This window comes from Neophocaena asiaeorientalis, unplaced genomic scaffold (assembly GCF_003031525.2).
Source record: "Neophocaena asiaeorientalis asiaeorientalis breed wild unplaced genomic scaffold, Neophocaena_asiaeorientalis_V1.1 scaffold142, whole genome shotgun sequence".
Classification (NCBI taxonomy): Eukaryota; Metazoa; Chordata; class Mammalia; order Artiodactyla; family Phocoenidae; genus Neophocaena; species Neophocaena asiaeorientalis.
Genome location: NW_020174563.1, coordinates 4,644,269 through 4,669,085, shown reverse-complemented (window position 1 = coordinate 4,669,085; position 24,817 = coordinate 4,644,269). Strand labels below are relative to the sequence as shown.

Below are 24,817 nucleotides of genomic sequence, written 5' to 3'. Positions count from 1 at the left end.
GCCCCTCAAATGAGATTGCCAGGCTTTAGCTTTGTTTTACTGAATCAGAATCTTTGAGAGTGAAATTTAGGTAATTTTCTATAGCTATTAATGTGAGTTAACTTTTGCCAAACTATACTTCTGCTAAGGGCAGGAAGTATGTCTCTCAAATCTCTTGGATATACAGGACATAAAAGTATCACAAATCTAAGTGTTAAAGGACTTTAGAGGTCATATGGTCCAATCTTGTCTCTGACCTATCCTGTCTCCCCTCAGTAAAGTCCTTGGCAGGTGTTCATCCAGCCTCTACTCCCATTGATGGAGCTCACTATTTGATTTCTGTTAGATAGTTCTGATGGTGCGATATCCCCTTTGTATTGAGTTGAAATTTGCTTCTTTATGCCTCCCTGGTTCTAGGCAGTATCCCTCACGTCACATTCCAGATATGATCTTACCAGTGCAGAGTAGAGCTGGAAATACTACTTCCTGTTTCTGAACATACTGTGTTAATGCAGTAATTTGGGCTAATAGTACCCACTCAGTACTTTTTTTTTTTTTTTTACATATCATGCTGAAGTGTCTACTTTTCCTAAACACTTAACAAGTGTTAGTATCTATTATGTAAAAATAGAAGGAAGAATGAGCAGGGAGGTAAAAGTATTTTTAGCTAGCCTAGATGACCTTAAAGTCCTTAATTTATTGCTTTACTTTAGTAAGATTGAATTTAGAAATAAACAACTTTTTATTTTACCCTTTTTTCCCTTGAAACAATGGTATTATTGTAAAAGTTTAATGAGTTGAAATCAGTATCAAATCTTTTTTTTTTTTTTTTTAGAAACAAATATTTATTTTGCCACTTCAGAAGGTTTTTGAAAGCTTTAGGAAGAGTGGAAGAACAGAATTTTTAATTTGAAGTTCATTTACCCTTTTTTTTAACATCTTTATTGGAGTATAATTGTTTTGCAGTGATGTTTTGTTATCTTTTTTGAAGTAGTTATTTCAAATCACAGACAACTTAAATTTTAGGAATAGTACAGAACATTTGGAAATGAGAAGGGAACATACTAGTCCTAATTCTTCTACTTTAAAAAAAACTACCATTTATTTTGGTATATGGTTTTAGTTTCTCTGGTCTTTTTAAAAGATTTTATTGTGATAACCATAATACCCATACAGTTTTGAACCCTGCCTTTTTCACTTGACATTATATCATAAACATTTTCCAAGTTATTATAGTCGTCATAACCATCTTTTTTAATTGGCTGCATTATATTCTTTTGAATAGCTTAGTGGTGAAGAAAACAGACTGTGGAGCCAGACTGCCTGGGTTCGTATCCCAGCTCTACCACTTACTGGCTCTGTGATCTTGGGCAAGTTATTTAACTTCTCTGTGTCTCAGTTTTCCCATTCTATAAACTGGAGATAATGTTATCTACCTCATAGGGTTATAAGGATTACATGTGTTAGTATATGTAAAGCACTTAGTGTGCCTGACATATAGTAAATGCTCTAGAAGTGTTATCAAGAATGATTATCATCATCACATACTTACTTAAGTATATCCTGTTTGGGGACTTGAGGTTGCTTCTGTTTCTTGTCTTTCACAGCCTTGTTAGGATTGACAAAGTATACCTTTAATATTTTCTTTAAAATTATTTTGCATGGGCTGTTTTACTCAACAGTATTTTAAACTTATTAATTGGCTTGTGCTCCACTTGAAGGTATTTGTACAGCATCTACACCTTTTGTATTGTTGGGAGATGTTTTGGATTGCCTTCCTTTGGATCAGTGTGACACGATATTCACTTTTGTGGAAAAAAATGTTGCTACTTGGAAATCAGTAAGTGCCTTAGTTTCTTTTTCTGCTAATATTATCCTTCTATAGATCCAGAGTTCTGAGGGTAGTTTTTGTTGTTGTTTTTGTTTGTTTTTTGCTTATATTTCTAATATTGCTGATTGCCAAAAAGTTTGTCCCTATGAGAATTATATATTCTGCTCTCTTGGAAAAGCCAAGTAAAAGTTATATGGAGAAAATGGAAGTACAAAATTTGAGTAGATACAATTAACTTGAAAACACACACTTTTACATGTTTAAAAGTTACTAGAATTGTGTTTTGTTATATATTTGAAAATATTTTTATTTCATTAAAATTGTTATTTGCTTGAAAAAAGTGAAAGTGGCATAGTAGATTCTCAGTGCATAGTAGTGTTCTTTAAAATTTTACTTCCTGTGACTTATTACTGAAGGATGTGCAACAACTTCAGAACAATAGTAATAATTTCTGTCTTAATTTCAGAATACATTCTATTCTGCTGGGAAAAATTATTTACTACGTATGTGCAATGGTAAGTAATTCAACAGTAAATGATTGTTTTTTAAAAAGTAAATGTGGCCAGGAAAACAGGTGGTGGAATTAAACACAAGTGGTAAAATTTTTAAAGTAGATTGTATCTTCATTTTTAAATAGCAGTCTGACTTATTAAAACTGATCATTTGCTTTAAATTAAACTATTATTGTTCTGGGTATAAACTTAATGAAAACCAAAAAAATTTAGTAAAGCTTGTCTTACCCATGCTAAACTTGTTTAGTTTTATTCCTAATTTTCTAGAGCTTTTTTGTGACAAAAATAGTTTCTACCCCCATTTTGAGAACTACTGCTTTAGGAAAATACTTTTAACAAACTGGTTAAGAAACTTGGGTATGATTGTAATAAACATAGAATGATCTCACCTGTGTAACCTTGGTTTCCATGTGTTGTTAGATCTCTTACGAAGATTATCAAAATCCCAGAATACAGTCTTCTGTGGACGAATTCAGCTCTTTTTGGCCAGACTTTTCCCTTTATCTGAGAAGTCAGGTAAGCTTTTGTGCATAAAATGCTTTGCAGGAAAATCTTTACCAGATTAGAATCTACTATGATGATAAAAAAGAAAAATGGTTCTAAAAAGTTGAAAACTTAGGAAATTGCCACTTTATTTTACTTATAAGTAGTTATACCTGTCCCAGTGTATGATACAGGTAACCCTTAAATAAAGTCATTGATTCCTTTTTTTCTATATCTGCAAGCCTGTTTGTTTGTCTCTCTTTTTTTAATATTTATTTATTTATTTATTTTGGCTGCACTGGGTCTTAGTTGCGGCATGCAGGATCTTTGTTATGGTATGCAAGATCTTTAGTTGCAGCATGCGGACTTCTTAGTTGCAGCATGCGGACTCTTAGTTGCAGCATGCAACTCCCAGTTGTGGCACGCATGCGGGATCTAGTTCCCCAACCAGGGATCGAACCTGGGCCCCCTGCATTGGGAGCACAGAGTCTTACTCACTGGACCACCAGGGAAGTCCCTAAAGTTATTGATTCTTTAAGTTCAAAGTTTATTAATAATAATGTACAGTTGAATCACACTGAAATATGTAGCTGTGAATCATGTTTTTATTTCATTTCCTAATGTGTGCCTATTTTTCTCCTTTTTTCCTTCAATCACTACTGTTCAGCCACATTGACTTTGTTCGTTTCTTTTATCATTTATTATTGTGAAATATAATGGTAATATGAAAAGTGCATAAAGTAAATATAGTATAATTAGGAAGCAAATACTTGTGTAACCACTGTCCAGGTCCAGAAATGGAACACTGCCCACCACAAGGCTCTCTAGAGCCCACCACAGTCTGTTCAAATATGCCAGATTTTAATATCTCTGTGCTTCAGTCTTCCCTTCCTTAATATCAGGCTAATATACCACCTACTTCATATGTTGTTGTAAGGATTAAATGAATTAAAATATGTGAAGAGCTTACAACAGTGCCTGCATGTGGTAAGACCTATAGTATATGTTAGCAGTTGTCTTACGTGTGGCTTTCTTTTTGTCCTGCTAGATCTATGTTTTTTTTCTTTCCTCTTATTTAATGTGGTCAGGATTAATTTTGATTTATCAGTGTATTTACCACTTGTATTTCTGACCTTCTGTTTCCCCCTTTAGACTTTACTTTAGTGCAGATTTGTGTTTTCTTTGAAAATCTTTATTTCTTTACTCTTGAAGAATGGTTTCAATAGATAGAAGATTGTAGGTTGGCACTGGATATAGGATTTCATTTAGTGGGAGATAATCATTACTTTGCCTTCTAGCTTCTATAGATAAGGCAAATGTCAGTCTAACTCCTTTGAAGATAATCTAGTTTTTTTTTTCTCTCTATCTGCTCTTAAGGTTTTATTTTTCTTTGGGTTTTTTGTTTGTTATTTGTTCGGGTTATTTTGTTTGTTTTTCAGTTTTATATGATGTATCTAAGCGTGGATTTTTAAAATTTATCATTCTTCAGATTTGTGGGCATCTCGAATTTATGGATTGGTTGTCCTTCATACAGATTGTAAAAATTTAAGCTGTTATTTCTTCAAATATTATATATGCTTCTTTCTCTTTTTCTCTTTTTGGAACTCTAGTAGACATCCTATATCTTCTCACTGTATCCTGTCTCTTACACTTTCTACATTTTTCATCTCTTCGTCGCTCTCCATCACATTCTGCATAATTTCTTTAGAAATGTTTTCCAGTTCACTACTTCTCTCTTCAGCTATGAATAATCTGCTAAATGAGCTCTTAATTTCAGTAATTGTATTTTTTCATTCCTAGAAAGTCTTTTTTAAGTCTGCTGTGTCACTTTTTTAGTTTCTTATTCCCTGCTGATATTTTCAAACTTGTTTTTTAATCTTCTAACCAGGGTAAGCATTGTTATTTTTATGTGTCTGATAATTCCAGTCTCTTAAGTCTTTGTGGGTATGTCTCTAGTGTCTGTTTCTACTGTTTCTCACTGATTGTATCTTACCCCTTTGTGTTTCTGGTTAGTGTTTGATGTTATATTTGAGAAGATATTTGAGGGAATAATTTTGAGGCCTAGGTTAGATACCTTTCTCCAGATAAGAGTTTTCATTACTCCTGCCAGGCACCCTTACTAGTCCAAGATTACCTTAATATAGCCCAGCTCAAGGCCTGTGATTCCTTAGATAATTGAGAAGACTTGGCACTGGACTGCAATTTGGTTCATCCTTACCTGAGGACATAGGTCCCAGTCTAGAAGAAGGTTGGGGTAGGATTTATTAGATTCCCCACCTTCCTTGGACTCAGAGATTTATTTTTATCATCCTCACTTCAGGACGCTGCTAAAAGAGTAGCTCAGTTTTGCAGCGGATTCTTCCTGTTTGGCAGATATCGTCAAGACAAAAGTGGCTTTGAGTGCTGATGATGCATTGCTTATCTTTCTTGCCTTCTTGATTTTTGCCATATATTCCTCACTGAATGTCAGCTCTTTACTATTTTTAAGAAAACAATTTTCTGTTTCTTTGCCTAAAACAATGCTGTGAACATGGTTTATGCTCTGTAAGTATTCATAGAATTAATGTAATTTATCCAAGTTTTCAGTTGTCCTTAGAGGGTTAATCTGAATTAATTAATTAGCTAATTAATTAGCCTTCCATTACTGGAAGCTCAGCTTTTTATATTTTTTTAACAGCTTTATTGAGATGTAAATTCACATACCATACAATTCACCATTGAGAATGTACAGTTTTTTAGTATATTCACAGGGTTCTGCAGTCATCATTGCAGTCTAATTTTAGAACATTTTAACTTCTAAAAGGAACCCTGCACCCATTAACTGTCACTCTCCACTTACCTCCATCCTTACCCTGTCTCCCAGGCCCTAAACAACCATTAATCTACTTATTGGTCTCTATGGACTTTCCTATTCTGGACATTTTAAAAATGGAGTAATAAAATATGTGGTCTTTTGTGACTGGCTTTTTTTTTTTTTAACATCTTTATTGGAGTATAATTGCTTTACAATGTTGTGTTAGTTTCTGCTGTGTAACAAAGTGAATCAGCTATACGTATACATATATCCCCATGTCTCCTCCCTCTTAAGCCTCCCTCCCACCCTCCGTATTCCACCCCTCTAGGTGGTCACAGAGCACCGAGCTGATCTCCCTGGGCTACGCAGCTGCTTCCCACTAGCTATCTATTTTACATTTGGTAGTGTATATATGTCAGTGCTACTCTCTCACTTCATGTGACTGGCTTTTTAAACTTAGCTTAATACTTTCAAGGTTCATCTGTGTTGTATGTATCAGTAGTTCATTCCTTTTTATGGCTGAATGATATTCTCTATATGGATATACCACATTTTGTCCATTCATCAGTTAATGGACATTTGAGTTGTTCCTGCTTTTTGGCTATTGTAAATAATGCTGCTGTGAACATTTGTGTACAAGTTTTATGTGGATGTATGTTTTCACTTCTCTTGGCTATATACATAGGATGGAATTGATGGTAACTGTTTTAATTTCTCCTGGATAGATATCTAAGAGTAGAATTACTGGGTCATACGATAACTCTGTATTTAAGTTCTTTTTTTTTTTAATTGGGGTATAGTTGTTTTACAGTGTTGTGTTAGTTTCTACTGTACAGCAAAGTGAAGTAGAGTTCCCTGTGCTATACAGCAGGTTTTCATTAGTTATCTATTTTATATGTATTAGTGTATATATGTCAATAATCCCAATCTCTCAATTCATCCCACCCAACGTTTTCCCCACTTGGTGTCTATATGTTTGTTCTCTACATCTGTGTCTCTATTTCTGCCTCGCAAACTGGTTCATCTGTACCATTTTTCTAGACTCCACATATATGTGTTCACATACGATGTTTGTTTTTCTCTTTCTGACTTAACTTCACTCTGTATGACAGTCTCTGGGTCCATCCATGTCTCTACAAATGATGTATTTAAGTTCTTGAGGAACTACCAAACTGTTTCCCAAAGAGACTGCATCATTTTATCATTGATGCAAGTGCGTTCCAGTTTCCCTGCATCCTTGCTAACACTGACTGTTTATTGTCTTTTTTATTATAGCCATCCTAGTGAGTGTACAGTGGTATCTCATGGTTTGGGTTTGCATTTTTGTAATGACTAAAGATGTTAAGCCTCTTTTCATGTGCTTACTGATCATTTGCATGTCTTCCTTAAAGAAATAGTCTATTAAGATTCTTTGCCCATTTTAAAGATTGGGTTATTTGTCTTTTTATTACTTAGTTGTACAAGTTATTATATTCTGGATACTAGACCCTTATCAGATATATAATTTGTAAATATTTTCTCCCATTCTGTGGATTTCCTTTTCACTTTCTTGATCGTGTTGTTTGCAGCAAAAAAGTTTCAAATTTTGATGAAGTTTAATATATCTATTTTTTCTTTTGTTGCTGGTGCTCTTGGTGTCATATCTAAGAAACTGTTGTCTAACCCAGCAGTCCCTGACCTTTTTGGCACCAGGGACTGGTTTTGTGAAAAACAGTTTTTCCACGGACTGGGGTTGGTCAGGGGCATGGTTCAGGCGATGATTCTAGCGATGGGGAGCGGCAGGTGAAGCTTCGATCACTCCCCAGCTGCTCACCTCCTGCTGTGCGACCCGGTTCCTAACAGGCCACTGACCGCTACTGGTCCACGGCCTGGGGGTTGGGGACCCCTGGCCTAACCCAGAGTCACAAAGATTTACATCTATGTTTTCTTCTAAGAGTTTTAGCTCTTACATTTAGGTATATGATCCATTTTGAGTTAATTTTTGTATGTGGTGTGAGGTGGGGTTCCAGTTTCATTCTTTTTATATGTGGATACCTAGTTGTCCCAGCACCATTTGTTGAAAAAACTATTCTTTTCCCACTGAATTGGCATCTTGCCTTCTTTTTACCTTCAAAATATCAAGATCAATTGAACCTTAGGACCTTGGCACTCTTTCTGCTGTCTGTAATCCTTTTGTTCGTTATTGTCACATTACTGACTTTTGCTGTCACTCAATCTCGGTTTAAATTTTATTACCTTAGAGAGGCTGTCTTTGAGCATCTAATCTAAACCTGCCACCACAGTTACCCATTATCACCACCTGATTTCAAATCTCTTCTTAGAATTTAGCACCACCTGGCATTTTCAGTGTGTTTGTGTTGTTCACCTCTGTATTTTCTGTGCCTAGTAACTTCTAATACCAGATATCTAGGCACTATTTAAATATTTGATGAATGAAATTCTATCTCTTTGTGAAATGAAGTGCCCCTTCATAAGTACTGATTTGTGATTTCTTTTTCTGGAATTTACAGAAAACAAAAACAAGGTTTCAATTCTCAGCCATTCTTTAGTCCTTCCTGTTGATCTCTAGCCTCCACTCTCATTTTTTAAAAAACATTTTAACCTCTTTTTCAATATGCTACATTCCTAAATTGACAAGACATAGAGAAATGACTTTTTTCTTATTAATTAGTTGAAAGACTAACAATAATTGCTAAAGGTAGCTTTAAACTATATATATATCTTTTAATAAATTATATTTTTAAATTTAATTTTTAAATTATAAAATTACCCAACGTTGTTTCAGAAAATTTGGAAAATGAAGGGAAAAAAATCATAATCGATCCTGTCACCCTAACATAAGCTAGGTTGGCATTTGGGGATATCTTCTTGCAGTATTTTTTCTTCTTTTTTTACATTTGATTGCATAAGATTCACTAGAGTATATCCCAAGACCTTCAGAAAGCTGTCTTCACATGTAATTTACCCATTAAATTTAGTAAAGTATGACTGAGATTTTTAACCTGAGAATTATGGCATGTGCTTTGTTGAGTAATAAACAGAAAATGGACAAAGATATTTTAAGTAGTCAATGCTAAATGGTCAGCCAGTTTCATTCACTAGCTTAATGACGTCATCTAGCATACTAACTTTAAAAAAAAACTTCTTGTTTTAAAATAACTTTAGACATGAAGAGTTGCAAAGATAGTATAGAGTACCCAAATAGTTTCACCTAATGTTAACCTCTTACATGCCATGGTACAGTTATCAAAACTAAGAAATCAACATTGGTGCAGCACTGTTAGCTACAGACTTTATTTGGATTTTACCAGTTTTATCAGTGCTTTCTTTTTTAAGAATCCAATCTGGGATCCTGTATTACTTAGTTGTGATGTCACTTTAATCTCCCCAATCTACCCAGTCAGTGACAGTTCCTCAGTCTTTGCTATTTTTTCATGACCTTGACAGTTTTGAAGAGCACTGGTCAGATAATTCATAGAATGCCCTTCAATTCATGTTTGTATATTGTTTTTCATAATTAGATTGAGGTTACAGATTTGGGGAAGAAGACCACAGAGGTGATGATGGGCCCTTCTCAGTGCATCGTTTCAACATGGTATTGATGTGTCTTTTTACTGGGGGTGTTATCTTTCATCACTTATTTAAGATATTATCCTTGATCACCATATTTCTCTACTACAAAATTACTATTTTCCCCTTTGTAATTAATAAATATTTGGAGGGAGATACTTTGAGGCTATGCAGATACTTTTTCTCCTTAGACCTTTGCCGGCTGAGTTTAGTACTGTTCATCAGTGGATCTTGCCTGCAGTGATTATTATTAGGTTGTCCTGGTGGTGATTTTCTGTTTCTTTCATTCCTTCTACGTTTATGAATTGGGAGTCTTCTCTAAAGGCGAGTTGTCTTGGGAATTCCCGGGCGGTCCAGTGGTTAAGACTCTGCGTTTCCAATGCAGGGGGCCTGGGTTTGATCCCTGGTCAGGGAACTAAGATCCTACAAGCCTCGCAGTGCAGCCAAAAAAAAACCAAAAGAAAAGAAGAGTTGTCTCTTCTCCTTTGTTTACTTGTAATTCAGTCATCTATTTCAGTATGAACTCATGGATATTTATTTTATATGGGTTATAATCTCATAATATCATTATTTACTTTGTTGCTCAAATTATTACAGTTTTCCCCATTGGGAGCCCTTTCATGTAGGCGAGGATAGTCCAGGCACATCTTGTATTTTCCCTGCACAACCCCTGGAATCAGCCACTTCTCCAAAGAGCCTGATTTGTTTTACTTAAAAATGGTATTTAGAAGACAAGATCTGGGACCTAGATAATGCTAATTGTTACTAGAATATCACTGCTTCTAAGCCCTCTCAGTAGACAGAGCTTGGAAAGATACATATGTATACTAACTGTATTTCTGTATCTGTATTTCTGTATCTGTCTACGTGTTTTTTAATGACCACGAACAAAAACAGTGCTATCATAGTGACTGATAACTTGTGAGTCTAATCTAGCACCAATAGATCTGCTTATTTATAACTTCTTTCCCTGACAGCGAGAGACCTGGCCCTCACTAACTATGTTTCCTATAAATATTGTTATACATTCACACTTTTTGAATAATACAATTTCTATTTGTGCTTCAGCAAAATTATAAATTACTACATATTGCATTCTGTAAAATTGTTCTAGAATATTCATAAATAACAAGGATCAATATATCTGTCACAGTGTATACAGAATTCAGCATACTCTAAAGGCACCTTAAAGAAATGAATTTTAGAAAGAATTTGAAAATCAAGTGTGATGTTATTCTGACTTGATCTTTTGCTTAATTATGGATTTATCATTTTATGTATTTTGGTTATATGACAACAAAGTTATACTCTTAAACAAGTTTAGGTGTTTGATGGATTTGCTTTGAAAATCTTTTTTTTTTTTTTTTTTAATAGGTCTTAACTTGCAGAGTCAGTTTAATCTGGAAAATGTCACTGTTTTCAATACCAATGAGCAGGAAAGCACATTGGGTCAAAAGGTGAGGCTGATATGAAATCTAACATAACATATTTTGTTATTGAGATAACTCAGATGAATGGGTCTTCTAAATCAAAAATTTTTAAAACCTTTGTTTTCAATTTATAGAAATAATATGTATTCTGTGTAGAAAAAAACAAAATAGAAATATTTAAAATAAAAAGTACAGCTACCCCATAATCCAAGGCCCCAAAGATAACCACTCTTAACATTCTTTTTTTGTCCTTACAGGACTTTCTGTGTATATGTAGTTTTATTCCAAAATTGAGGTCATACAATACATACTGTTCTGAAAATCACTTTCTTCTTTTAACAGTATGAAATGGTTGCATTTCTGCATCAGTACATTTAGATTTGTCTCTGTGTTTTAATGTCTCATGATAAGTTTTTGGATATATCACAGTCTCCTGTTACTGAGCATTTAGATAATCTCTAATAGTGAAAACTGGTTAGCAACATTATAGTAAATAGTATTTTGTGTATCATTGCTAAATTATGCAGGTGTCTCCTTAGGATAAATTTTGATAGGTGAAATTTCTGTGTCAAAATAAATGCATATATCAAATTTTGATAACTGTTGCCCGGGTACTTCTCAAAAAAGTTGTACCCATTTATACCACCCCCAGTGGCACATAGAGAATGCCTTCCCATTTCCCCATAGCCTCACGCCAACATGGGGAATTACCAGTTTTTAAAAATTTTTGCTTAATTGATACATACTTGAAAGGTAAGTCGTCTTTGTTTTAACTTACATTTCTTTGGTTATTAATGAAGTCGAGGAACTTACTGCATGTTCATTGGAATTTATTTTTCTTCTGTGCTGATTAGAAACAATGAGGAAGAGAATTGCCTATTCATAACATTTGCCCATTTTACTGCTGAAACGTCTTTTACTGTTGATGTGTAGAAACTCATTATATAGAATATTATTAATTCATTCCTACTGTGTGTTGATACATTTTTTTCCTCAGTTTATGGTTTTTCTTGTAACTTTATAGTTTTCTATATGGAGCTATTAAATTTGGATATAGTAATATTAACATTTGTTGGTCTTTTGTTTTAGTGTTTCTAGCCTTGTGTCATACTGAAGGCTTCCACTCCACAGGAGTATGTAATTCTTTGTTTTTTTCTGGTGCTTTTATGATTTTATTTTTTCTTTTAAATCTTTTACCCAGCAGGAAGGTTGGGGTTTGGAGTAAGTTGAGTTATAATTTAATTTTTTCTAAATGGTGAGCCAGTTATCTCAGAACCATTTGTTAAATAATCCATCATTTGCCCACTGATTTTTTCAAAAGGACATCAGCAGATCAACTTTATTTTTAAAGATTATTTATTTATTTATCTGTCTGTCTATCTATTTATTTATTGGTGCGTTGGGTCTTCGTTGCCGTGCACAGGCTTTCTCTAGTTGTGGCGAGCCGGGGCCACTCTTCGTTGTGGTGCGCGGGCTTCTCATTGCGGTGGCTTCTCTTGTTGCAGGGCATGGGCTCTAGGCACACAGGCTTCAGTAGTTGTGGCAAGTGGGCTCAGTAGTTGTGGCTCACGGGCTCTAGAGCGCAGGCTCAGTAGTTGTGGTGCACAGGCTTAGGTTTCTCCGCAGCATGTGGGATCTTCCCAGGCCAAGGCTCGAACCCGTGTCCCCCTGCATTGGCAGGCAGATTCTTAATCACTGTGCCACCAGGGACACCCCCTAAAGATTATTTTTGATGTGTCCAGAAGACAGTCCAGAGCTGGCAAATTTTTGGACATTCAGCACCTGCTCTTCATTTAAGAGCAAGTTATAAAGTTTAAAAAATTATTAATTAGATGTAACTAATATTTCACTGTAAATTAATCAGAGTGCTTTACTTAATTTATCCCTTAAATTGTAATCATTGTCAATTTGGAAATGATATTGACTTTAAGATTTTTCAAAATCTGCCTTTCCCTTTTATGTATCTTTTAGGTATTTCTTGGACTATTTTATGTAACCTTGTTATTTTAAATTGGGGGGGTGGGATGAATTGGAAGATTGGGATTGACATATATACACTATACTATGTATAAAAGAGATAACTAATGAGAACCCACTGTATAGCACAGCGAACTCTACTCAATGCTCTGTGGTAACCTAAAAGGAGAGGAAATCCAAAAACGAGGGGATATATGTATACGTATAGCTGATTCATTTTGCTTTACAGTAGAAATTAACACAACATCATAAAGCAACTATACTCCAATAAAAATTAAGTATTAAAAAAATTTTTTTTCAATATGGAGCTGTACACCCAGCATATCCTAAAGTGTTCCCAGATAATAAGTGTTATGTGTACAGGCGGGGGAAGATTTTCAAGGTCAAATTAAAGTTGGGGACAAAAACTACTTAAATCGCTTTGAGTTATTTACGGTGGTTCTTGGAATCCTTAGTGTACTAATGATCTTCTCACTTTTCCAACAAGTCATTGTATACTATGTTTCCAAATCATATTTTGCCATAGATTCTCTATTCCCAGAGAGAATGTACTGACTGTGTTTGGAAAAGTACTGGTTTAAAACTTTGCACTATGTTTTTTGTTGTTGTTATTGTTTTTAATGAATAGGTATTTATATTCTTTTATTATTTATATAAATATTTATTTGTTTATTTAATATTTATTTTGGCTGCAACTGTTCTTAGTTGCGGCATGCAGGATCTTAGTTGCAGCATGCAGACTCTTAGTTGCGGCATGCATGTGGGATCTAGTTTCCTGACCAGGGATCGAACCCGGGCCCTCTGCATTAGGAGTGCAGAGTCTTACCCACTGGACCACCAGGGAGGTCCTTGCACCATGTCTTCATGGCTATCTTATATTATTGTCATACTGCTCTTGAGTTCTCGGATCCCTGTCATATAGAATTTTCCTCTGCCTGACAACTGCTTCATGACAGGATGTACATTCTTTTAATTTAGCACATGGAGGACAGAGAAGAAGGAATGGATGTGGAAGAAGGTGAAATGGGGGATGATGAAGCTCCAACAACTTGGTGAGTGTTTAGAAGTTCAGATTTCTTGATTTACAAAGATAATACCTTATGACTTATCAGGTACTAAGGTGAGAATGTAGACAGGGAGGAAGGAGATCATGCTTATAGATTTCTTTTGTTTGTAACTTTAATGTATATCACTTAAAATTACAACTCCAAAATCACTAATGGGCTCTATCAGTTGGTTTCTAAATTGTGTGCAGGCAGTCCGTTGTTTAGGTGTAACCTACCTTATATATATTCATAACGTTTGAAAAGCCAACCACAGGCAACCTACGCACTCCTTCCCTTCTCCCTTCCATTTCATTTTGAGATCATGGTGCTGTGTGGATCACTAAACCTACTTCCTGTTTCCCATATAAAATTACAGTCTTACTTGGAATATTTGTATGGGCATGAAGCTTAGCACAGATGCTAACTGTAATCCATAGGTTCAACTTGTTAAGGTTTATTTGGAAAGAATGGAGTAAGATAGTATACGTATACATATAGCTGATTCACTTTGTTATATAGCAGAAACTAACACAACACTGTAAAGCAATTATACTCCAATAAAGATGTTTAAAAAAAAATACGTATTGACACTGAAGATTTGTAACATAGCCGATTTAGAAATTGAATTAGTAACGCCATTTTTGTAATACTAAGTTGATATGTACTTAATGTGTTTGTTTCATACTAGGTCTTAGTGTGTTGGTTAGGATATAATGCCTAGGGCTTTTACCATTAGAGTCAAATTAACATTAGCTTAAACAACATAGAAATTGATTTCTTTCTCATGTAAAAGTCTGAAGACAGGTGTTCAGAAGACAGGTGTTCAGGGCTGATGCAGTAGCACTCTTCAAGGAGATTGTCTAGTGATCCATGTTCCTTTAACTTCTTGTTCCACCATGCCTTGGTATTTGCTCTTTTTCATATAGTCCAGGATGGTTCATCATCATATCTGCATTCTAGCCAGCGAAAAGGGAAAATGGTAAAACATAGCCCATATAAGACATATGACTTCCGCTCCCCACTGACTGGCCAGAATTTAATCACATGGCCACACCTAGTGCAGGAGAGGTTGGGAAAGAGAGCCTTAAATTCTGAATGTATCCAGCCAAAATTCAGGGGTTCCACCACTGAAGATAAAGAGGGAATAGGGGTCTATGAACCCCCTGAAATTATTTATAGACGTTTATATAAATATTTATGAATTTGTGTACTTTTCTAGGGAAAGAAGCCATGGCTTTCATTACCTTTTTCAGAGGATATGTGACCCAAGAAAAGTCAAAGCATTTAGATATTTCTAAAAGAACTTAAATGATTTATTTAATGTAACGTTTATTTTATCAGCTCCATTCCAATTGATTACAACCTGTACCGAAAATTTTGGTCACTTCAGGATTACTTTAGGAACCCTGTGCAATGCTATGAGAAAATTTCATGGAAAACTTTTCTCAAGGTGAGTTGCCAATTACAGACTACCAAAAGCCCAATATTTTATAGCTAATGGCAGAGTCAGAACTTGACTCTTGTCCAGCATACTTTTCACTATATAGTTCTACCTCTTATGTTTTTATACCTATTTCATAATATAGAAGCTAAATTGTAAATTAATATATAAACAATTGATTTTGAGAGTAGTTTATAAATGACTTGAGGATTAAAATTTAGTAATTACAGCCTTGGTTTTTTTTTTTTTACATAGTGAGTATTGTCAATTGATGAACTTTTACAGAATACATCCTGCCTTCACACAAAATTATTTCAGCTATCCTCTAAGAATAGGACTTTGCATACTATGGCTTTGGACCACATCCAGCCTACTGCCTACTTTTGCAGACAAAGTTAATTTTGTCACACAGTGACACCAATCATTTACGTGTTATCTGTGGTTGTTTTTGTGCTATAATGGCTGACTTGAGTAGTTGTGATTGAGACCATTTGAGCCATATAGTCTAAAATATTTACTATCTGACTGTTTACAGGAAAAGTTTACTAACCTCTTTTCTATAAGAATCCTCTGTATTTCTTTTTCTTGGCTCCTTAAAGGTCAGTTTGTCCTTTTTGTTGTAATCAAAATCTAAAGTTAATAGGTAGCTCTTAAAAGTAGCATGGTGTGTTTTCTGTGTTACTTTTTAAAGTTTTTATTTTATATGAAGTATCTTTTTTTTCGCCATAACTATCCAAATTCAGGTTAAGTGGTAAGTGAGAAATCATCTGGAATTGTTCCTCAACTGGATAGGCTTTGACATCATTTTTTTATTTGGTCACAGTGTTTAGCACAAGAAATGCTTGAGAGTTCCGTTGCTGATTAAACAGCTACTTTTACTGGTAAATTTCTGTATACTCTCAAAGCATTCCTTTCTCTGTTTGCCCCTTACACAAACTGCATAAGAAATCACATTTTTCCAGAAGTAGAGAGTTTATTCCTACTTTTATAACCATGATATCTCACAAAAAATAGTTTTACCCTCATTTTGCTGTCATAATTTTTCTTGTTTAGTGTGCCTTAAGGATGCATATATGATTAACTGGGAATAAATTATACATTATTTTGATAAAGAAAAGCACTAAACAAATGATTGGGCAACAATGCCAAATAAAACTAATTGATATTTTTACTTTGCAGTATTCTGAAGAAGTTCTAGCTGTTTTTAAGAGTTATAAATTAGATGATACTCAGGCCTCAAGGAAAAAGATGGAAGAATTGAAAACAGGAGGAGAGCATGTATATTTTGCAAAGTTTTTAACAAGTGAAAAGGTATAAATCTTTCTTTTTCACTAAGCATAGTAAGAAATGTTTTTATTTTTGTTTTCTCTATTTAGCTGATATCCTTTTACGTTAAATACAGTAGAAAAGTTTCTTACTTTATTTTTGGTTAAAACTGATAAATGTTAGTTTGAGAGTCCTATTTCTTCTTGTAGAAGTAAGACTAATTTAATTTCAAAGGTGAAAAGTTGTTCTGCATTGTCTGTTTTGTAGATTTACTTTGGATTAAATACATTTTAGTTATTTTCAAGTACATATATTCTGAACCTCAAGTTAGGATTTCATTTGCATTTATGAAAATATTTTGTATAGTTTTCCATTTAGGTACAAATAAGGGGTTTTAAAATTCCCTGTTAATCTTATTTACACAGTTTAATAAGTAATAAGTAAATTTTGTTCAAATACAATGCTAAGGCATTATGCAAGTTTCTAGTCAAGATGGCACATTGAGTTTGTGTTTCGATTCACTCCCTTTGCTCCAAACACAAAGCAATGACAGGTAAAATATAAAAAGAGAAAACCAAAAAGACAAAGCTGGGCTTCCAGAGACAAGATAAATATCTTCACAGACCAGAACTGCCAAGTAATAAGTGAAAATGAAGCCTTGGGCCTGCTGACTGTATATTCCAAGCAGGTGGTGGCAACCAGGAGCTTGGCTACAAGTGAGACCAGATCCATGTGGGACCAGGAGCCAGAGCCATATTCACTGCTTGAAGCCAGAGACTGGGGTAGAACTTAACCCACTTTTGAAAAGAAGCTAAGGTAGATATTACCAGTCTTCTGCCAAAGGCTGTGGTTTCATAGCAAGTTGTGGGTCTAGGGATAACAAAGGCACAACTTTGTGTCCTCTGCTTGCTCTATGACCAGATATGAGATATCCCCACTATACTCATGAAACAGCTGTTCCAAAAAGTCATCATGAGACTGTTTTCTAGACTTGGGCCCATGGACCTGGTGAAAGAAAGTACAAAACTACTAGATAGAAAAAGGTATACACAGAGATAAAGAAGAAGCAAAAAGCAACAATCCCAAAACAAAAGCCTTCCATTCAAAACTCTCTGATAAATTAAAATTCCGAAATCCAGTGCTAAGAAAGATCACCAACAAAATCAACTATTGGGATGTATGTTTGTTTATTTTAGATACATAGCCTGACCAGGACTTTAAAATATATATGTTTTGGATAATCAAAGAGATAATTGATAGTACAGCCTCCATGGAGAGTAAGAAATTGTGAAACTGAAACATTTCAGTTGAAATGAAATAGGAAAGTTTAATATGACAACTAATAGGGATTCTTGAAAATGAAAATATATGATCATTGAAACCAAAGCACAGCACATAGAATTAAACTATAGTTTGGACATAGATGACAAGAGTACTAATGATGAGAAGTTCACCCAGAACACAGCACAGAGACAGATTTTTTTTGTCAACCTGAAAGCAGTTAAGAGCCATGGAATATAGATTGAGAAATTCTAGCATATATCTAAGTAGGATTGCCAAAGAACAAAATGGAGAGAATATTGGAGAAACTAAAGGACTAAAGGAAGTCCCAAGTTCTCAGATTAAAAGTGTGCTACAACTGCCAAGCAGGATAAAGAAAGATGAATCCATACTTCAGTACATTATGCTATAACTGCAGGTATAGAGAGAAAACCTTAAATGCCACCAAAGAGGGGAGGAAAAAAACACAAATATACTGGAAAGGAACAGATTTCTAACAGTTATCAATAATAGATACCAGAAAACAGTGGAGAAGTATTTCTGAGAAAAAACTATCAGTCCAGAATTTCATACCCAGCTAAATGCACTCAAGACTGTAGATGAAATAAAGACATTTTCATTCTAAGACCAGGAAAGCATACCACTCTTAAGACCATCATTGTGAAAAACTACTAAAGGATGATCTTCAGGAAGAAGGAAAATGAATCCATAAGAAAGGAGTGGAATACAGAAAGCAATTGTGAGCACAGAAATTGAAAAATATTTCAGTTTACTATTGACTAAAAACAAAAAAGTCATAATAACTGATTTTTAAAAAAATTTTAATGTAGTATGTAAACTAGATAACAATAAGAATCAGAGGGGAAAACATGTTTAGTGAGTAATTTAAGTGTATGCTACAGTCCTTGTAAATCCTCAGGAGGAGAAAAGGAATGCTGAATAACTTTAGACATTATTATATTAAAAGGGAAACCACCAAAGGAAAAACATCCTGTAGCTCTCAAATGGCAAGGGGTTAAAAAAGGGGACAAGAAGGAATATAGACTACCTTATAAATCCAACAGATGGCAGGAAGGGAGGAAAAAAAGAAGGGTAGGTAAGTCCAAATGTATCAGTAATGACTGCATAAACTGATTTAATTTACCTAATAGAGATTATCACATTGGATTTTTTTAAAATCCAGATATATTTATTCATTTAAATGAAACAGACATATAAAATTCTTTGGTTGAATAAAGAATTCAAAATTTTATTTTACCGTATGTAGAAAGGGAAGAAAATTCCAAAGCCTCCTCTAATTTAACAAAGAAGCTTCCCAAAGATATATACCTTTCAGAAAGCTTGAGATATCAATTTAAATAATATTATCAGGGCAAAACAGTTAAAAAATACAACAACCAGTAAGAGTTGTATGCTTTTAGCAGTTAAAGGTCACATTTCTCAGGACATGACAACTATTTCAAAACCCTGGATATCTTAAAAGATTTTTTTTTTTTTTTTGGACAGTTGACATTTCCAAGGACATTTTAGAAAGCAGCAGGATTATACATTTTCAGACATCTCCACATTGGAATGTAAAATCAGTGCTTTTGTATCGATCTCCATTCACCACTTTATCAGAACTGGTCCCTGAATAGTGTCTCCCTTACTGACTCTTTGTGAGCTTTGTTTCACCAGCAATGCAGACAGCATGAGCTTTCAGGGTTAAGCACTGGAATTCCATTAGGTAACGTTTTGATAGAGGGAAAAGCAGGTTTTAGATGCTTAAAACTTTACAATATGGGAAAGAAAAAAGGCACAGAGAATTGCAGCAAAGAATGTAAGGCATGTGATGTTTTGCATCTTCACTTCCATTTGTTGCCTCTTAAGCAGTAACTTTATCTTAAATTTCAACCTATAAAAGAACCCTTCCTGTGCAATCTTTGTATTTTTCCTATGTATTTCCAATGTTTATTACTCAGCATCCAAGTGAAAATATTTGTAATGCACCACCTGTAGCACCATTTGATAAGTTTTACTGCTTCACTAAAAGAAGCCTTCTAGCATTTCTATAACACCTTACATGATGTTTTACATCCCAGGATTTCTGAAAAGGCCATCCCACCTAAGTATGTGCCAATCTAATGTTACTTCTCAACTTTCTTCTGGTTGTAGATTTGGTAAATGACAGAAACACTCCTGATTTTTCAGGGATATATTTCTTGCCAGTGAGAGCTAGCTTAAGTGAAATCAAAAGCCATTTAATTATTTAGAGTATAATTCTATAGCCCATTGTTTCAGTGGTGAGCAGGTTTAGGAGAGTGGTCTTGTCATTACAAGGTTAGGTCTTTCATCACTCAAATAGAGCATATAGCCTCATTTGATGGCCGTGTTATTACCCAGAACCCTTGTGTTTTGCTTACATGAATGTGGTCAGACTTTTTCTTAGGAGAGTTTTCCTTATATCATTCTTAGGAAGGATGATATAACCTTTCTAGTTAGAGACAGGCCAGTCATGTAGCAGCTTCAGGTAGGCACAGATTTTACAGATAAAATAGATATGTTTCTAACTTATCATACCTTCTTTCTTAAAGGTGGACGTTTCCACTAGAAACTCAAGCCTAGGGTATGATTGTAAACACTAATTTCCAACAATACAGTTCCCTTGTTAACGTAGCAAAATAATCCCTGGATTATTATTTTTAGTGGAGAACTGCCGGTTCCTTAAGTATAGTCCAGAGTCTTACTCAGAAATTTTAAGGGAGGATTTCACCTCCAGTTGTCCAGTTTATCATAGTGTGTGAAGGGCACTGTACTATTATAGGAATTTCTCCCTCAGTACTGTGCAGCATGTAAAAGTAGAACCAGCATTTTCAAACAAATTCCAAGTATCATGAGTGTTAGCATGATGGTTAAAGGAATGTATTTTTATATCTTTGAGTTCTTACAGAAAAAAGCCCAGCCAGTAACTAGGTATGAGCTTCAGGGTTACCCAGTTCTTCAGAATACCGACTCCTTTTCCCCTTACAGTTGAGACTCAGTGACCTAATGAAAAAATCCGGGGGAATACTCCAGAGCTATCAGTTACCAGAGTGGTTGTCCCACAGTCACACACTAGTGTGGTCATTAGGCCATTCTTGTTCATGGAGGTAAGAGAAATAACAATTCTTCCCAGACTCTGCATTGTATGAAGAGCTCTCAAATAAGAACTTTTAGTCACTTAAAAAAAAAAAAAGTTCCTGGCAGAAAGAAGCTGTCAGTACAGCCTTAAATTTTTCATACTTTCTCTATCAATTTGAGAGATAGCCAAGGCTGAGTGCTTATGTAGTGTAGGCAAAAACAGGTCTCATCTTTTATGAGACACACTACAACCTAGTTAGGAAATGACCTCAGAAGTAAGACCCTCCTATAGACAGACAGGCAGGCTAACCACTTTCCTAGAATTTCCTTTAGTTTCATCAGTTGTCTCATATGGGACTCCCTTTAAACAGGTCTGGGAGGTTTTTGGACAACTCTGGAACACCGCTTGAGTTTTCCTTGTCTGCAGCCAGAGAAAGAGCCAGCCCTCCAAATAGTTCCAGGAGTGTACCATGAGGTTCCTGGAGTTTATCAGAAATTTAAGTAGAAACTAGATCATTGATCCCTGTGCCCCCAGAGAAAAAAAAGTTATAGCAAAAAGCTGTTAAATGGGTGGTGCTGACATTTTCTTATAGGTCCAAGATGGAAGGCCTTACACTTTAAAAATCATATAAGCACTCAGCAGTTCTCAATAAGAACAGAGCAATGTTTTCCACTGATGAACCTTGATGTAAATCAGTTGTTAGACTTTACGTCTTGACACCATCCATCTGAGTTAACTGGTTGGGCTTCTCACAACTGTGATTAGAATATTTGACACACTTGATCCAGGCTTTGAAGTAATCTAACAACATTATCTAGCACATCATTGTTGGCCCTTGGGTGGCCACTGGGGAAGTATCAGAAATTTAGTTGGCCTACCATTAATATTTCACAAGGAGAAAAACCAGATCTTCTGTTTACTATAGATCTCATTGTCATATGAGCTGTAGGCAATGTGTCTAACCACTATAGTTGAAATATATACAAACTCTTGGGTTAGTTTATTTTTCAGAATTCTCTTTTGATGTTTGACTTTCTCTGCTGAATTCCAGTTCTATGGCATGAAGGCATTGATGAATCGTTAGGGTTTTACAAACTGCAGTTTGTTTGAAGACTTTTGCTGACACTCATGTCAGTTTTAACATATGGGTGTACTTCCACTCATCTGAAAAGGTAAACACAATTACTGAAGTTTTACATGCATAAAATCAATCTGAAATGGTCTGCAAGGTGGGAGGCATGAGCTGCCCTCTTTATTGTGACACTCCTGTATTCTGTGGGCCTGACACAGGGCAGCTCCATAAATACCATTGAACATATTGGAAAGTTTAGAGCATACTCATCATTCTTTATTATTTTTAGAATCCCTTCTGTGTGTGAGTCAATCCATAGTTATGCAAGCAAGATAAGAGTAAATTCTTTGGTGATGCCAAGCAGCTATTTAGGAAAGACTAAAGACAGGGTTAAAAAAATACCCTGCCAGTGTAGACTGGATTTGGAGCCTAGTTCTGAAGAAGGACAAAGTATTTTATGTCACGTGTGTAGGTCACAAATAAAGTGAGAGGTAAAAATTACCACTTTAAATGCATTAATGAAAAATTTAAGAGTGACAAATTGAGAATTCAGGAAGCTAAAAAAGATACGGAATAAACCTCAAGAGAGAACTAAGTAATAATAATAGCAGAAGTTAATGAAATAGAACAAAGAAACTATAGAACATATCAGGAAAACCACAGGCTTTGAAAAGAAAAATTTTATAAAAAGAATTTTTGTAGAAGTTCTTGTAGAACAGGCCTAAGGAAAAAAGTGAAAAGGTACCAATAAACAAAATAGGAGTAATTGGAAATACAGAGACAGTAAAATGTGTAAGAGACTATATTTAAATCTAATGAAATAGTAATTCTGTAGAAAAACTTAATTACCAAAATGGATTCACAAAGAAATTAAAAGCCTGAATAAACATATAACTATTAAAGAAATAGTAATCAAAGTGACACCTTTCAAATGACATCAGTCCCAGATTTTTTTAGGTACGTATTATCAGCACTTCAAGGAATAGAGGGAAAGCAACCAAGGTCCTTATATGAGATTAATGTAACTTTTAAATAAAACCCCAATAAGGACAGAACAAGAAAAAAAGTATATATATCAATTTCACTTATGAATAGAGATGAAAAATATATTGTAAAAACTCACAAATCAATTTTTTAAATTGATAGTAGCTATTTTTAAAAAATAGAGACTAGGGGCTTCCCTGGTGGCGCAGTGGTTAAGAATCCGCCTGTCAGTGCAGGGGACACGGGTTCAAGCCCTGGTCCGGGAAGATCCCACATGCCGTGGAGCAACAAAGCCCGTGCGCCACAACTACTGAGCCTGCGTTCTAGAGCCTGCGAGCCACAACTACTGAGCCCATGTGCCACAACTACTGAGCCTGTGTGCCACAACTGTAGCCTGCGTGCCTAGAGCCTGTGCTCCGCAACAAACAGAAGCCACCACAATGAGAAGCCCGCACACAGCAACGAAGATCCAATGCAGCCAGTAAATAAATAGATAAATAAATAAATTTAATAAAGTAAATAAAAAAGAGACTAAATAATATTTATAATAATATTTAATAATATTTATCATTTAAGTCTCTAAATAATAGACTTGATATTTATTAATATATTAATAATCCCAGGATTGTAAGTATGATTCAATACCAGAAAGATTAATATGAAATTAACAGATTAATGGTTTTTAAATAAAAACTATGACCATCTCAGATGCCAAGAAAATTATTTCAATACAATCTAATACTCATTACAAAACCAAATCAGAAGTAGAAGGGAATTTTCTCTAACTTGATTAAGGGGATTGACAAAAACCCTATAACTTAAAGCATCATATGTAATGATCAAACTTTCAAAAGTATTCTCAGTAATTTCAAGACCAAGACACAGATATCTACCAACCATATTTCTGTTCAATGCTGTAATGGAGGACCTACATTTCAATAAGAGAAAACAAAACAGAAATGAGAGTTATATGTATTGGAGAGAAAAGACTGAACTGTCTCTAACTGAAGGCAATATAATTGTCTACAGAGAAAATCCAAGAGAACCAACAAACTTTGAATTAAGGAGGCTTCAGCAAAGTTACAAAAGAAACATCAATAGTGTTCCTATAAGCAACTGGTTACAAAATGTTATTTAAAACAGCAATGAAAACTAGTACCTATGAGTAATCTCCATGGATAAAATTATAAAAATAAAGAGATATGACTACATTTATAGATAGGAAGACCCAGTGCAACTTCTCCCCAAATGTGTCCATAAATTCAGTGTATTTTAAATCAAATCCAAACAGGCTTTTTGAGGGAACTTGAATAGTTGATCTTAAAGTTTTTATGGAAAAGCAAAAAGCCAGGAGTAACTAAGCCAAGAGTAACTACTTCCTCCTAAGAAGGAACAGTTGCCCTATCAGATATAGATACTAAGACCTATAAAGCTCTAATAATTAAAACAGTACGTATTAGTACAGGTATAAAGAAGAAAAAGGAACTAGGACTAGACAAAGTGAAAAGACAAGCCACAAAGTAGAAGATATTCACCATCTCCAGAACTGAGGAAGATTAGTATTTTAAATATACCGTTGACAAAAAGACAACCAGATGGAAAACTGGAAAGATGGTATGAACAGGTGATTTACAGATGTAGAAACCTGAATAGCTACTGAGCTTATAAAAGATGCTAAATGTCACTAGTAGCCAAAGAAATTAAAATGATGAGATAATCACTTCACATTCGTCAAATTGACCAAAATTAAATATCCTAACTATAAATGAAATGTATTGGCAAAAGTGTGGGGAAAGGAGAACTTTAACACACTGCTGGTTGAAGTATAAATTGATACAGCCACTTTGCAGAGTAATTTTATAATAAAGAGCAAAGTTAAAACTTCTAAGATGTGGGCCCTAGAGAATCACACATATGCACAAGGAAATATATGACTCATTGTAACTTAGGTGTTTGCAAGTGAAAGTGTAGAAACGACCTAAATGTTCATAAGCAGGAGACTGGGTGGGTGGTAAATTATGGTAAATTTATACCGTCGAGTTCTATAAAGC

At 34.8% G+C, this 24,817-nt stretch overlaps 1 protein-coding gene and 1 non-coding gene across 2 annotated transcripts in view; one reads left to right on the top strand and one right to left on the bottom strand.

Moving 5' to 3' along the window:
- Nucleotides 1-24,817, top strand: part of THOC1 (THO complex subunit 1) — a 42,256-nt gene that overhangs the window by 4,622 nt on the left and 12,817 nt on the right. Inside the window, exons 5-11 of the mRNA XM_024757895.1 lie at nt 1,701-1,819; nt 2,277-2,325; nt 2,743-2,838; nt 10,544-10,626; nt 13,555-13,628; nt 14,964-15,072; nt 16,243-16,374. Coding sequence (XP_024613663.1) covers nt 1,701-1,819; nt 2,277-2,325; nt 2,743-2,838; nt 10,544-10,626; nt 13,555-13,628; nt 14,964-15,072; nt 16,243-16,374 — 662 coding nt within the window. The remainder of the gene's footprint in view (nt 1-1,700; nt 1,820-2,276; nt 2,326-2,742; nt 2,839-10,543; nt 10,627-13,554; nt 13,629-14,963; nt 15,073-16,242; nt 16,375-24,817) is intronic.
- TRNAR-CCU (transfer RNA arginine (anticodon CCU)) lies at nt 13,348-13,420 on the bottom strand. Its single transcript has one exon. It is a non-coding gene; the product is annotated as a tRNA-Arg (tRNA).